The 16,448-nt window shown below is 34.4% G+C and overlaps 1 protein-coding gene across 1 annotated transcript; it reads right to left on the bottom strand.

Annotated features, from left to right (window-relative positions):
• Nucleotides 1–2,457: 2,457 nt before the first annotated feature.
• Nucleotides 2,458–16,361, bottom strand: LOC105344084 (snRNA-activating protein complex subunit 3). The gene is made up of 9 exons (XM_011451699.4): nt 16,135–16,361; nt 12,224–12,310; nt 11,915–12,011; nt 11,469–11,597; nt 10,422–10,562; nt 9,032–9,114; nt 8,121–8,285; nt 3,108–3,215; nt 2,458–2,859 (listed from the first exon to the last, which is right to left on the bottom strand). Exons 1-9 carry the CDS (start codon nt 16,326–16,328, stop codon nt 2,712–2,714), a joined length of 1,152 nt encoding a protein of 383 aa, XP_011450001.3. The 5' UTR covers nt 16,329–16,361; the 3' UTR covers nt 2,458–2,711.
• Nucleotides 16,362–16,448: the final 87 nt, after the last annotated feature.

Genomic DNA, 16,448 nt, shown 5'->3' with positions numbered 1-16,448 from the left:
AATACGTGCAAAATTCATTATTTTTCAACAAACAAGGCCTTTTGAACGTTTTCCATGCGTAAATTTAATTAACAGTTATCTCGTCAATATCTACATGTATTTCATACCTATCTTAATATCAGAGTGCACTGCATTTTAAGCGTTATGGGTTAGGTAAGGAAGATTTGCACAATTTCTAGCCTTAGAAAAAAACACAAGTCTCCAGCAATGAGAAAGTGCGTCTATGCTTAATAGAAAGAAACCCTAAAAACAAAAAACAAATGATTCAGACTTATTACGACAAGCTATTATAAATATGAATTTTTTTGTAATTTTTTTTATGTCTTTGATGTTTAAATTCTGAACTATTTATCGATTTTGACTTCTATTGATTGCCTTCTTAAATAAAGGTCTAAATGATAGGATATGACAAAAACTGGGGATACTTTATCTGCTGAATAGATTGTACATGTGTAATACAATGGTACAAGCAATAGTCGTCCCAGGGAACTTGATGTGACCTCTGTAATGGGTGCGCAACATCACCCGGCACTAGTACAGATGCGATCATATTCAAGAAAGTTGTGAAAAGTTGTGCATTTACATAATGGTTTACATATACACCCCTTACACGGTATTTTAGTAACGTAATTTCCGATTCTTGGGGGGGGGGGGGGAGGCTTCGTTTGTGATTCAGGTATTAAGGTAGCTAGCATTCCAGAAAAATAGCATAACCCGCATAAGAAATTCTTTAAATGAGCGATTTTAAAAGCATTTATTTGAAATAATTAAAGTATTTATGGTATAAATGGGAAAAATTGCCTTTAAATAGGCATTCAAGTTTTCAAAAAAATTCATATGTCCCAGAGAAAGGGGGGGTTCCGACCCCCGGAACCCCCCCTCTGGATCCGCCAATGACCTAGTTACATGGTATATGGTGAAACTGGACGATTTCCTCTGTATATAACCATTTTTACTAGAATGATTTCATTCTGGGCCAACATAATCAATAGCAGTGAAAACAAGTTAAGCAAAATCATATATATGTATGTACGTATTCTTTTTGATAAGGGACAAATATTAAATCCATGGCTATGCTCTTTAAAAAATGTTTTAGATAAATGTGGGCTTTCAAATTTATGGTGTGATCATGAATCGTACCATTATAACTCCAGTTGGATTAAGACAACTATTAACCAAAGGTTAAGAGATCAATTTTTACAAAAATGGCATAACGATATTCAGGAATCGACTAAGGGTGTTATATATAGAATTTATAAAACAAATTTTGAATGTGAACGCTACTTACTCTTGTTACCCAGTAAATTAAGAAAAATATTAGTTAAGTTTAGAACTACAAATCATCATCTTCCGGTTGAAATAGGAAGGTGGGGTATTGTTGAAAGAAGTAAACGTTATTGTAATTTGTGTAATTGTAACAAAATTGGTGATGAATTTCATGTTATATTAGAATGCAAGGCATTAAGTAAATTACGAAGTCAGTTTTTAGATACATATTACTGTTCTTCTCCTAACACTAAAAAGTTTTATGAAATCATGTCTTCAGTCGATTATATCACATTAAGAAAACTGTGTTTCTTTATTTCAAAAATTAATCATATTGTTCGTTCACCCCACTTACTTTCTTGAACATTACAACTATATTGTATATATGTAAATATGTTTGTTCTTCTTATGTACCTCTTGTACCATTATATGGTGTTTAGTGAAAATAAACTGAAACTGAATGTCTATAGCATCCCTGTAATTCATAGTACAGGTACTATAAACTTTAAAAACTCTTGTGAAATGCTTTTACACTTTTTCCTCGAGCTTCACTTTTATCGGTAGCTTGTATAAACACTCAGTGTTCCAAACTCACTTTGATTTTTACCGACTGTGCTGGCCAGACTGAATTAGTCACGACTCACTGCACGTGGCTTGGGTGCTTTACCTGTGCACCTGTTAAGTGACACCACTGGCTGTGTATTGTTTTCTTTGGTGTTACAGAGTGAAATCAAGATGTTTTAAGCTTTTACTTATTTTTTATAAGGCCTATGCATAGCTAAATACGTAACTGATTTAAGTCAAAACCGGAAGTAATCGTAAAAAGTAAAGTGGACTATTACATGTCATACTATGATCACGGTAGACAGTACTTGGATGGATTTTGATATATTCAAGCTACACAGCAGCTTTTTGAGCTCAAAATCAGAGAAAACCCCGCAGTGGTTGTTGAAATTTGCATGTAAAGATTCAGAATTTGGGGGGGGGGGGGGTATGGGGGAGACAAATACGATTGCGGGAGAAATTTGTCTCCCGCGCGGGAGATAGGTTGGATGCGGGAGATCTTAGATTTTTAGGCCGTTTTGCGGGAGTCTCCCGCGCAATGCGGGAGGGTTAACAGGTATGCAAGTGGGTGGTAGAGTGTACAAAATTCTCCAGATCTACATGGTAAAATATCTGACAACACACTGCTTATATGTGTATCTGTAAATGGTTTTATTTGACCATCATCAATGAACAATTGTATCACTTTGATTGGTGCAAACATATTGTTAATAAAACACAGTTCCAGAAATCATTTACACAGTTGATAGGACCTTCTCGTCAACATATTTGCCACTGAAAATGACGTAGACAACTGATCTGCAGTTGTAAGCATGTTGAATCAACCTGCCTTCACAGAGATGACAATAGAGATGCACAGAGTTGTCTTGGATACACAATTTTCATATGACAGCACTTTTGTCAAAGTATCTGAATGCCTGAAAGTTCCCAATTTTATTTCCATGCTCGTCGTAGTGAAGAGCTCGAAAACACTGCTCACAGAAGAAGCTGGGATTCTCCGGGGAGTGTTCACTGTCGTAGGCCATCCATCTACAATTAAAACAAAGTTCATTTGAGCTTTCACCTTAGGTGGGCTAAAAGCACAAAATTAAAAAATACAGTAAATCACATTTTATTTGTAAATATATTGCACAGCAACTAGTCTTTATATGTCTTACTTTGTTCAAAGATTTTAAACTAAAAAATTGTCGTTTAAAACGATTGCATCACTAGTTAATTGCAAAAAAACCTTAAACAGCAGATATAATCTATTTCTATACTGGCTGTAGGTGTATTACCTTGAAGCATGCATCTGACAGACCCGACACTTTGTCTGATTCTTCAGGTGTTTGTGGGTTACAAGGGGATAATCACGAATGTCTTGTGGATCCTGATGACTCAAAACCCTATACAAAAAACAAAAATGAATAAGAGAAATGGACTTATATTTCTATGTTTACAGTGACTGTCAGTTTTTCTAAACATAAAGGATGAACCACTTCTTTTAACCCATTCATTTGAATTTCTTGCTAAATGCCACCATTTTCCTCTAATCCTCGTTTGTGTGACACCGAAAAAGTAGGGCAAGCCAAATTATCAAAAAAATGAGCTATACATAGTTTCAAGGAAAATATAGATATATACATGTATGAGAATACTGTACAGTACCTAAAACCTGAAAATATTGTACTGTACATTATATCTGAAAATAATGTACAGTACCTTATACCAGAAAATATTGCACAGTACCTTATACCTGAGAATACTGTACAGTACCTTATACCTGAGAACACTGTACTGTATCTTATACCTGAGAATACTGTACAGTACCTTATACCTGAGAATACTGTACTGTATCTTATACCTGAGAATACTGTACAGTACCTTATGCCTGAAAATATTGTACAGTACCTTATACCTGAGAATATTGTACCGTACCTTATACCTGAGAATATTGTACAGTACCTTATACCTAAGAATACTGTACTGTACCTTATACCTGAGAATATTGTACAGTACCTTATACCTGAGAATATTGTACAGAACCTTATATCTGAGAATACTGTACAGTACCTTTTACCTGAGAATATTGTACAGTACCTTATATCTGAGAATACTGTACTGTACCTTATATCTGAGAATACTGTATAGTACCTTATATCTGAGAATATTGTACAGTACCTTATATCTGAGAATGTTGTACTGTACCTTATATCTGAGAATACTGTACTGTACCTTATATCTGAGAATACTGTACAGTACCTTATATCTGAGAATACTGTACTGTACCTTATATCTGAGAATATTGTACTGTACCTTATATCTGAGAATACTGTACTGTACCTTATACTTGAAAATACTGTACAGTTCCTTTTACCTGAGAATACTGTACTGTACCTTATACTGTAAATTCCTAATTAAACGCGAGGAAATATCCGCGTAATATTGCGAGAAGCATCCTTCGCGGATTTTCAAATCTCGCCATTATTTTCTGAGAGTTGAAAGCTAAAAGAAATTAGGAGAAAAGTTCAGCGTTCGCGATTTTATATTCTCACGATTTGATACAAACCAGCGGGGTCGCGGAATTAAGAACTCACGTAATATAAGGAATTTACAGTACCTGAGAATACTGTACGGTACCTTATACCTGAGAATACTGTATTGTAACTTATACCTGAGAATACTGTACTGTACCTTATCCCTGAGAATATTGTACTGTACCTTATATCTGAGAATACTGTACAGTACCTTATCCCTGAGAATACTGTATTGTACCTTAAACCTGAGAATACTGTATAGTACCTTATACCTGAGAATACTGTACAGTACCTTATATCTGAGAATACTGTACTGTAGCTTATACCTGCGAATATTGTATAGTACCTTATATCTGAGAATACTGTACTGTACCTTATATCTGAGAATACTGTACTGTACCTTATATCTGAGAATACTGTACAGTACCTTATATCTGAGAATATTGTACAGTAACTTATATCTGAGAATACTGTACTGTACCTTATATCTGAGAATACTGTACTGTACCTTATATCTGAGAATACTGTACTGTACCTTATATCTGAGAATACTGTATAGTACCTTATATCTGAGAATATTGTACAGTACCTTATATCTGAGAATGTTGTACTGTACCTTATATCTGAGAATACTGTACTGTACCTTATATCTGAGAATATTGACTGTACCTTATATCTGAGAATACTGTACTGTACCTTATATCTGAGAATACTGTATAGTACCTTATATCTGAGAATACTGTACTGTACCTTATATCTGAGAATACTGTACAGTACCTTATATCTGAGAATATTATGTGTACCTTATATCTGAGAATACTGTACTGAACCTTATATCTGAGAATACTGTACTGTACCTTATATCTGAGAATACTGTACTGTACCTTATATCTAAAAATACTGTACTGTACCTTATATCTGAGAATACTGTACTGTACCTTATATCTGAGAATACTGTACTGTACCTTATATCTGAGAATACTGTACTGTACCTTATATCTGAGAATACTGTATAGTACCTTATATCTGAGAATACTGTACTGTACCTTATGTCTGAGAATACTCTATAGTACCTTATATCTGAGAATACTGTACAGTACCTTATGTCTGAGAATACTGTACTGTACCTTATATCTGAGAATACTGTACTGTACCTTATATCTGAGAATACTGTACTGTACCTTATATCTGAGAATACTGTACTGTACCTTATATCTGAGAATACTGTATAGTACCTTATATCTGAGAATACTGTACTGTACCTTATATCTGAGAATACTGTATAGTACCTTATATCTGAGAATACTGTAGAGTACCTTATGTCTGAGAATACTGTACTGTACCTTATATCTGAGAATACTGTACTGTACCTTATATCTGAGAATATTGTACAGTACCTTATATCTGAGAATACTGTACAGTACCTTATATCTGAGAATACTGTACAGTACTTTATATCTGAGAATACTGTACTGTACCTTATATCTGAGAATACTGTACAGTACCTTATATCTGAGAATACTGTACAGTACCTTATATCTGAGAATATTGTACTGTACCTTATATCTGAGAATATTGTACAGTACCTTATATCTGAGAATACTGTACTGTACCTTACATCTGAAAATACTGTACTGTACCTTATACCTGAGAATACTGTACAGTACCTTATATCTGAGAATATTATGTGTACCTTATATCTGAGAATACTGTACTGAGAATACTGTACTGTACCTTATATCTGAGAATACTGTACTGTACCTTATATCTGAGAATATTGTACTGTACCTTATATCTGAGAATATTATGTGTACCTTATATCTGAGAATACTGTACTGTACCTTATATCTGAGAATACTGTACAGTACCTTATATCTGAGAATACTGTACAGTACCTTATATCTGAGAATATTATGTGTACCTTATATCTGAGAATACTGTACTGTACCTTATATCTGAGAATACTGTACCTTATATCTGAGAATACTGTACAGTACCTTATATCTGAGAATATTATGTGTACCTTATATCTGAGAATACTGTAGTGTACCTTATATCTGAGATTACTGTACTGTACCTTATATCTGAGAATACTGTACTGTACCTTATATCTGAGAATACTGTACTGTACCTTATATCTGAGAATACTGTATAGTACCTTATATCTGAGAATATTATGTGTACCTTATATCTGAGAATACTGTAGTGTACCTTATATCTGAGAATACTGTACAGTACCTTATATCTGAGAATACTGTACTGTACCTTATATCTGAGAATATTGTACTGTACCTTATATCTGAGAATACTGTACTGTACCTTATATCTGAGAATACTGTACTGTACCTTATATCTGAGAATACTGTACAGTACCTTATATCTGAGAATATTGTACTGTACCTTATATCTGAGAATACTGTACAGTACCTTATATCTGAGAATACTGTACTGTACCTTATATCTGAGAATACTGTACTGTACCTTATATCTGAGAATACTGTACAGTACCTTATATCTGAGAATATTATGTGTACCTTATATCTTAGAATACTGTAGTGTACCTTATATCTGAGATTACTGTACTGTACCTTATATCTGAGAATACTGTACAGTACCTTATATCTGAGAATACTGTACTGTACCTTATATCTGAGAATATTGTACTGTACCTTATATCTGAGAATACTGTACTGTACCTTATATCTGAGAATACTGTACAGTACCTTATATCTGAGAATACTGTACTGACCTTATATCTGAGAATACTGTACAGTACCTTATATCTGATAATACTGTACTGTACCTTATATCTGAGAATACTGTACTGTACCTTATATCTGAGAATACTGTACTGTACCTTATATCTGAGAATACTGTACAGTACCTTATATCTGAGAATATTATGTGTACCTTATATCTGAGAATACTGTAGTGTACCTTATATCTGAGATTACTGTACTGTACCTTATATCTGAGAATACTGTACAGTACCTTATATCTGAGAATACTGTACTGTACCTTATATCTGACAATATTGTACTGTACCTTATATCTGAGAATACTGTACTGTACCTTATATCTGAGAATACTGTACAGTACCTTATATCTGAGAATACTGTACTGTACCTTATATCTGAGAATATTGTACTGTACCTTATATCTGAGAATATTGTACTGTACCTTATATCTGAGAATACTGTACTGTACCTTATATCTGAGAATACTGTACTGTACCTTATACCTGAGAATATTGTACTGTACCTTATATCTGAGAATACTGTACTGTACCTTATATCTGAGAATACTGTACTGTTCCTTATACCTGAGAATATTGTACTGTACCTTATATCTGAGAATACTGTACTGTACCTTATACCTGAGAATATTGTACTGTACCTTATATCTGAGAATACTGTAGTGTACCTTATATCTGATAATACTGTACAGTACCTTATACCTGAGAATACTGTACTGTACCTTATACCTGAGAATATTGTACTGTACCTTATATCTGAGAATACTGTACTGTACCTTATATCTGAGAATACTGTACTGTTCCTTATACCTGAGAATATTGTACTGTACCTTATATCTGAGAATACTGTACTGTACCTTATACCTGAGAATATTGTACTGTACCTTATATCTGAGAATACTGTAGTGTACCTTATATCTGATAATACTGTACAGTACCTTATACCTGAGAATACTGTACTGTACCTTATACCTGAGAATATTGTACTGTACCTTATATCTGAGAATATTGTACTGTACCTTATATCTGAGAATACAATGAGATGTTCACAGTCCCCCTGGTGGAGGTAGATGTAGGGCTGACCCAGTCTGATGTTTAGGTCCAAGAAGGACGTGTCTTCCATTGCTACTGACTGCATTGGCCCTATTCCTCTCCCTGGCTCCTTGGCCCAATCACGTATCACTCTGTAACAGGTTACATGACAAAATCATTGCATAATCCATACTTTCACTGAAAAAAGTGCAAATTAAATGAACTATTACAATATCAATGCAACAAGAGGCCCATGGGCCACATAGCTCACCTGAACAATAGTTCTTATGTCATTCCATCTTGGAATGTTTAAATATGAATCTTTTTAAAAGTAAAAAAACTCTCTTATATTCCAAGATTTGACAATACATTAAACAACATATAAAAGGAAGCCTACATTTTTGGAATCATATCCTAAGATCTAAGATGCATCAACTGGTAAATCTTATTATCCAAGGCCTCAAAGTATTAAAGAAAACAAAACTGTAAAATGAACTATATAATACATATTAATCATAAAAAGTGAAAGGTCACTGTGACCTTGAATGAGGACATGAAGATATGAGAATGCTAATATATAGTAAATAAACTACATGTAGTATCGGTCACTAAATGTATCATTATATTTGTTAAGAAAAAGATTTTGAAACAATTTTCCTATATACTTCTATGTTGAACTTTGAAAAGTTAACAGACAGATGGACAGACGGAGACGACAGTGAACAGGCAATCAGAAAAGCTCACTTGACCAGTTCAGGTGAGCATATAAAAAATTTGAATTACAAATTTTTCACAGAAAAATAGATTAGGATTAATTTAGAGTAGATAAACTCCATTTAAGATTTCTGATTTATTCAAATGCTTATGAATACACTACATTGAAGAAAAATTTAATTACTGGCTGTAATCCTGTGAACCACCATCACGGAAATCATTGTAAAAACAGCCCTCGATGTAGAAAAATCCTGATTTATAAATATCCTGCAAATAAACCAACACCAAATCATCACCTAAGATCTTGTGGAGTTGAAGGCACAAAGTACAAAATGTGCATATTTATATTAGCAAACATTTCTCCTTATATGAATTTATGAGCAAAAAACATTCCATTTCTTTATGAACTTTATAAAGGTCAAGAGGTCATATTTATGACATCACAATTATAAAAGCTTATGGCTTGAAGGTTGCATTTTTATAAACTGAATTATAATCTGAATTCTTCAAGCTTCACAGAATGTGATCATGAGAACAACCAATTTTTCCAGTGATATTTTTAAAAACATTGCTTTTTCTTCTTATGTGTATATCAGCATTTAATATGTTTTACGGTGCTACCGTTCTGGCGAGCGCAGCTAGAATTTCACATACCTTGCATCATTGTCAACTTATAGTTTTATTTAGGTATCAACGAACGTCAAAGAATTTTTGAGAGAGTATTGCTCTACAATAAGTATGCCAAAGGTACTAATTTTGATGATTATGATACATACAGCGCAACCCCCTACCCAGAGAGGGAGAGAGAGAGAGAGAGAGAGAGAGAGCCCGGTACCTGTTTGTAGGTGTGTAATTTCCCACTTTTAAATTTAATGGTCTGACTATATGCAATATCTACATAATTTTTTTACCTGTTTATTTTTTCATTCAATTCCTTTTTATTTAGTTCAAAATGTCCTATTGTTTATTTCCTCCCTACTCATATACTTACCTGCCTACTGTACATGCATGCACAATTAGCTTAAAATGGATCGATATGACAGTAAAGTATGGCTCTTGCTAGTATATATATATATAAAATCTCTATATTTAAAAAAGATTAAAAACAAAACATATGTCAATGAGGCAGGTATCGCAGTCTATACTGAAAGAGCCAGAACACTCATTACAGATGTTTGATCCACCTCTAAATTTTTCGCGGGTAATATAGCGCGAGTGCACTGTGACGTCATCCATGACTTTGTTCGTCTTTGTTTACGTTTCTCGACTCAATACGAAGGTATGGAAGCATGCAACAAATCTTTTGAGTCTCGCCAAAGCATATGCGGTACTCAAAACGTGTCTTCAAACTTAATGTCACCGTAAATTACGAGTTAAAAGTCGGCCATTTTTGGCATAGCACCACGGGTGAAAACATTAGAGAGCATTATGGGACGTAGACAAATAATTTTGTTTGATGAACTGTAGGTTTAGCTCGTTCTTTTTCCCGCGCACACTGGTTCTTAGAGCTCGCTTCGCTCGCCGGCGCTGCGCGCCGGCGAGCTGCGCTCGCTATAAAGTAAACAGAAATGCACCTTAGCGTAATGCTCGGGTGTGAAATCTGGGTTCTCACTCAGGTCCCCTGCTAACGCGAGATCATTCACACAGGTGATCTTGTCCCGGAGGTCTGTCAACCTCTCACAGCCCAAGACCAGCAGAGTCTGGTCCAGACCAATCTGAAATCATAACCATAATCATTGTAAAGTGGTTTCATTGCACCATCATAAAGCCATTTATAGTATAAACTAACTACACTAAAACACACTTGTAGCAAAGTGCCAGGAACAACCAATATTGATTCTTTATAAATGTACTTAGTTTAACCATAAAGTTACTGTATTCATAAGTTTTAAGGCTAGAGGGAGGGAAACTGACTTCACTGTAAGGATAAATTTGTTGAGTGTTTACAATAACCTTGTTTTTCTATACTGTAAATTCCTAATTAACCGCGAGGAATTAATATCCGCGTAAAATCGCGAGAAGCCCGTCTCACGAATTTTAAAATCTCGCTTTTAATTTTCAGAGATATGTAAACTACATGAAACTATGATAAAATTTCGGCATTAGCGATTTTATGTTCTCGTGATTTGATGGAAAACCGTTGAATCGCGGAATTAAGTACTCGCGTAAAATAAGGAATCTACAGTAGATTGTACTATACAGGTATGCTCGGGCTGCAATACTCTCAGAGTTAAATGTTATTTTACCAATATCTCTGATAACACATAGATGTCTGCTATAATCTTTATGCATCGTCCATCATATCGAAGCCTACATTTGTATTGAAACCAATCTGGTTACCAATCACTGTAAATTCCTTATTTAACGTGAGGTATTTTAACCGTGTAAAATCACGAGAGGCATCCCTCGCAGATTTTAAAACCTCGCTATTATTTTCTGAGAGTTGAGAACTATCAGAAATATGAATATATCTCCCGATTTCGCGATTTTATATTCTTGCGATTTGATACAAAACAGCAGGTTTGCGGAATTAAGTTCTCCCATAATATAAGGAATTAACAGTATCTATGCCACTGAGCCCTTTGATATTCAACACTTTACAATCAGAGAGAATCTGTTACCTTCATGTTGAAGCTTAGGTGGGTGTTGTTAGGTTGGTGAACGTGTGCTGTTATTATCACGTCTGGATGCTGGACACAGAATTCTTTAGGACAATCCTCCTTAACCTGAGCTGCATCTGGAGGAAAATTCTGAGGAGAATAGAGAAAATATGCACAAATTTCATTACAAAGACTGTATATTGAGTTTAAAATTTAATACAATTCAAATATAAGCATATATATATATAATTGCTAGGGATTTTTAAAGGTCATACAGTAATTTAGCAATTCAAATAGTACAGTATTCACTTCACCCCAAAGGAAAGATAAATACTGTACCTAATCAACTGTTACTGTAAAATATGTTATTGAATTGAATCTCATTTTCAGGCGTTGTGACATTTTCTGATTTTCAGCACTCTTCTAACATAAAAATATAAAATCTAAATAGGAAGTGAAACACAAACCATTAAGTAGTCACATTTTTTCATTCTCATTGCTTTTTTAATGAATGTTTTATAAGTTGGATTCTTTTGACGGCGTTCCAGTTCATCTCTCTGAACCCTAAAATATACAGCAACATCTTAAACATATATTTCCTTTACCTGGGGTCATAATATTGCAGATTTATCATGCATTCTATTTAATGAACAGAATATCATTTATCAATATATAAGGCTGTTATTAGGTACAAGCAAAAACACTAATATTACAATATAGATCTTTTTTCAATTTTTTTGTTTTTTTAAAAGATTTTTTAGTCAAATTAAGCCTACCTGAGTGTCATTAGGTTTACATCAGGTGGTATCTTTTCTAAAAACTCTGGTTGTTTTATTTCATCTGCACATTTTAATGTGGACTCCCTGCATGAGAGAAGTATCAATCACAGATATGTACAATTATTTGCCAAGAGTTCACATTGAAATAAATATATCGCTATAATTTCTATCCAAATAAAAGTGGCTTCTTGGACAACAATACCAGAATGTTGGTCCATCTATGATAGGAAAGTAAAGCCCTGGAGTAATATGTTTTACGGTGCTACCGCTGTGGCGAGCATAGCAAAATTTTCACATATCTTGCATCATTGTCAACTTAGTGTTATTTAGGTATCAACGAAAGTCAAAGAATTTTTGATAGAGTATTTCTCTACAATAAGTATGCCAAAGGTACTAATTTTAATGGTTATGATACATACAGTGCAACCCCTACAGAGAGAGAGAGAGAGAGAGAGAGAGAGAGAGAGAGAGAGAGAGAGAGAGAGAGAGAGAGAGGTCCCTGTTTGCAGGTGTGTAATTTCCCACTTTCAAATTTAAAGGTTTGACTATATCTGCATAAATTTATAACTGTTTATTTTTTTCTCTTTTATGGTGGCATATCTCTGCCCCTTGTGTGCAAGTTATTTTTCTATCAAATATATGGACATGCAGGATAAATATGTTGACATGCAAGATAATTATGTCAACTTGCAACATAACTCTGTTGACATGCAAGAAAATTGCAATTAGATTAGAATTATACAAAATCTCAAATATCGCCCACCTGTGACATCCAAGATGCTAGATGCTACCTTTTTATGTCGACATGCAACTTATTTATGTTAACATGCAAGATAAATATGCTGACATGCAACTCATTTATGTCAACATGCAACTTATTTATGTCAACATGCAACTTACGTATGTTGACATGCGAGATAAATATGTTGACATGCAACTTAGTTATGTTTACATGCGAGATAAATATGTTGATAAGTTGTATGTCAACGTAACTAAGTTGCATGTCGCATAAATATGTTGGATGTCAACATATTTATCTTGCATGTTAACATAACTAAGTTGCATGTCGTCATAAATAAGATGCATGTCAACATAAAGAAGTTGCATGTTAACATAAAAAAGTTGCATGTTGACATCAAAAGGAAGTGTATCTAGCACCTTGGATGTCACATGTTAGCAATATTTGAGATTTATTTTATAACTTTCATTTGATTGCAGTTTTCATGCATGTCAACATAGTTATGTTGCATGTTGACATAACTATCTTGCATGTCGACATCTTTATCTTGCATTTCAACATATTTGATAGAAAAATAACTTGCACACAAGGGGCAGAGATATGCCACCATACTCTTTATTCCTTTTTACTTAGTTCAAAATGTCCTATTGTTTATTTCCTCCCTACTCATATACTTACCTGCCTACTGAACATGCATGCACAATTAGCTCAAAAATGAATCAAAATGACAGTAAAGTATGACTCTTCCTAGTATCTATTTATATAATCTCTATATCAAAAAACAAAAATCATGTGTCAATGAGGCAGGTATCGCAGTCTATACTGAAATAGCTAGTACACGTATTACAGATGTTTGATCCACCTCTAAATTTATCACGGGAAATATAGCGCAAGAGCACTGTGACGTCATCCATGACCTTTTTTGTCTTTGTTTATGTATCTCGACTCAATTCAAAGGTATGGAAGTATATAACAAATCTCTTGGGTCTCGCCAAAGCTCGTGCGGTACTCAAAACGTGTCTTCAAACCTCAAGACACCATAAATTACGCGTTAAATGTCGGTCATTTTTGGCATAGCACCACGGGTGAAAACTTTAGAGAGCATTATGGGACATAGACAAAAAATTCAGTTTGATGAATCTGTGGGTTTAGCTCGTTCTTTTTCCAGCACACACTGGTTCTTAGAGCTCGCTTTGCTATTATGTTGCAAAAGGTCGAAAGCAATTGCCAGGGCAATTATTCTGATATGTCCCCCTCAAAGTAATGTGAAATACTAGGTATATACAATACTGAGAGGCACTTTAGAGCTTATTCCCACCATATTAATAAATTACTTCTGATTTTTTTATTTACAGTGACATGTTAATATGGATAATCCATTGGAATCCAAAATAAAATGACATCATAATAGGCAACCAGTCAGCACAATGAAAAGGAGCTGCTAAATATATTCAAAGGTTGTTTGATAAAGAGGATATTTAGGAAATGGACTGCTCAGAGCACAATTTTATCACAGAACTTAGTACTGAGCTGATAAAATTACAATGATGTTTTCAATTCCATTTTTGATTTTGTTTTTCATTTAGTAAAACTTGCATTAACAATGCTTTTTTAGGGCAACATTGCATGTTTATGTCAGCCTCATTGAGTTGCAAATACTGCAATCTGCTTTATGTTAGGCAATACTTCATCTCATAAAAAAAAGTAATGATATTTTCGAATACTGGTCTGTCAATTGTTCTTACATTTGGTGCCAGGACCAACCTACAGACACTTAATTGTCTCTGTAAAATTTACCCCATAGTACATGAATACTATACTATTGGGGTAAACCTATACATGTATTACCAAAACAAGCGTCTGCATATGGACCAATGTTTAGAACTGACAAGTTACCATGGTTACCTCCTGCCTAGAATTTATCTTCAAAGACAAAGATCATTCAAAGGGGTGGGGGGTAATAATGGTCAAACTGCTTCGATCAGAAGAGCACTTTCGCTCGCAGCACTCTGGTAGGATTATAGCCATTGATCAGTCAATTACATGTACAACAAACTGATAAAATTGCCGACTCCAATGTATAAATATACATAAGCCCGGGTTCAAATCCCCGTTTGGTCCGTCCAGAGACATAAATAACATTTGTTATATTCAGTAGTATATCACCAGTGACCGTTTGATGCTGAGGATATTTTGGAAATGAACTCTGTACAAAATTGAATTCTTGAATTCTTTGTTGAGCTGAGAAAATTACAGCGATCTGTTTTCAATTACTTCTTAAATTTTGGTTTGTTTCTTCATATAAAAAAACAAATGTTGACTGTGTTTTCGGGTAACATTCATTATATTAGTCCCCTTGGAACGAAAATATTGCCCTACGCTTCATGGGGAGGGGGGGGGAGGGATATCACCAGTGACCGTTTGATGCTGAGGATATTTTGGAAATGAACTCTGTACAAAATTGAATTCTTGAATTCTTTGTTGAGCTGAGAAAATTACGGCGATCTGTTTTCAATTACTTCTTAAATTTTGGTTTGTTTCTTCATATAAAAAAACAAATGTTGACTGTGTTTTCGGGCAACATTCATTATATTAGTCCCCTTGGAACGAAAATATTGCCCTACGCTTCATGGGGAGGGGGGGGGGGGGGGGGGGGAGGGAGGGATATCACCAGTGACCGTTTGATGCTGAGGATATTTTGGAACGTCAATTTGTTTTTATTGTTGATCAGCATGAACTCTGTACAAAATTAAATTCTTGAATTCTTGAATTCTTTGTTGAGCTGAGAAAATTAAGGCGATCTGTTTTCAAATACTTCTTAAATTTTGGTTTGTTTCTTCATATAAATATACAAATGTTGACTGTGTTTTCGGGCAACATTTATTATATTAGCCCCAGAGGAACGTAAATATTGCCCTCCGCTTCATGTCGGGCAATATTTCGTCCCTCTGGGGCTAACAAAATCAATGTTGCCCTCAACCCTAGTCAATATTTGTATATAATATAATATTGTTATTTTTGTCTCTGGTCCGTCCAAGTATAAACACATTGCATGAAAGTTTATCTTCTTATGCAGATTGATCTGATGAGTGTCTTATGGTTCTTCAATGTAAATGTTTTATTGTTGCAATAACAAACGCATGTCTTTAACAAATTGCCGATCACATACCCACACACAGTGCTAAGTTCCTGCAAAGTGTCTATAGGAGTGCCCATTTCTTTAGACAACGCTTTAAGCATTGCTGCGTCACTTTTGGTAGATATCATCTCCATACCCGGAATAACCGACGCATCCCAAGACGTCAAAAATTCACGCACTGATATAAGCTGACTAGCATCTCGATGAACTCCCAGTTTCTCCATTTTTTTTATCCCGAGGTAATTCGAACCACATAATAATTTATGGTATACCGTGCCCGACTTTCTTCTTAAAACTTATTTGTAAATCGATCAATTCAAATTTATTTAAATAATTCTAAATGC

The sequence above is a fragment of the Magallana gigas genome, chromosome 6 (assembly GCF_963853765.1).
Source record: "Magallana gigas chromosome 6, xbMagGiga1.1, whole genome shotgun sequence".
In the NCBI taxonomy this organism is placed as follows: Eukaryota; Metazoa; Mollusca; class Bivalvia; order Ostreida; family Ostreidae; genus Magallana; species Magallana gigas.
Note: the sequence above shows the minus strand (reverse complement) of the source record. Positions and strands in the feature narration are given on the sequence as shown.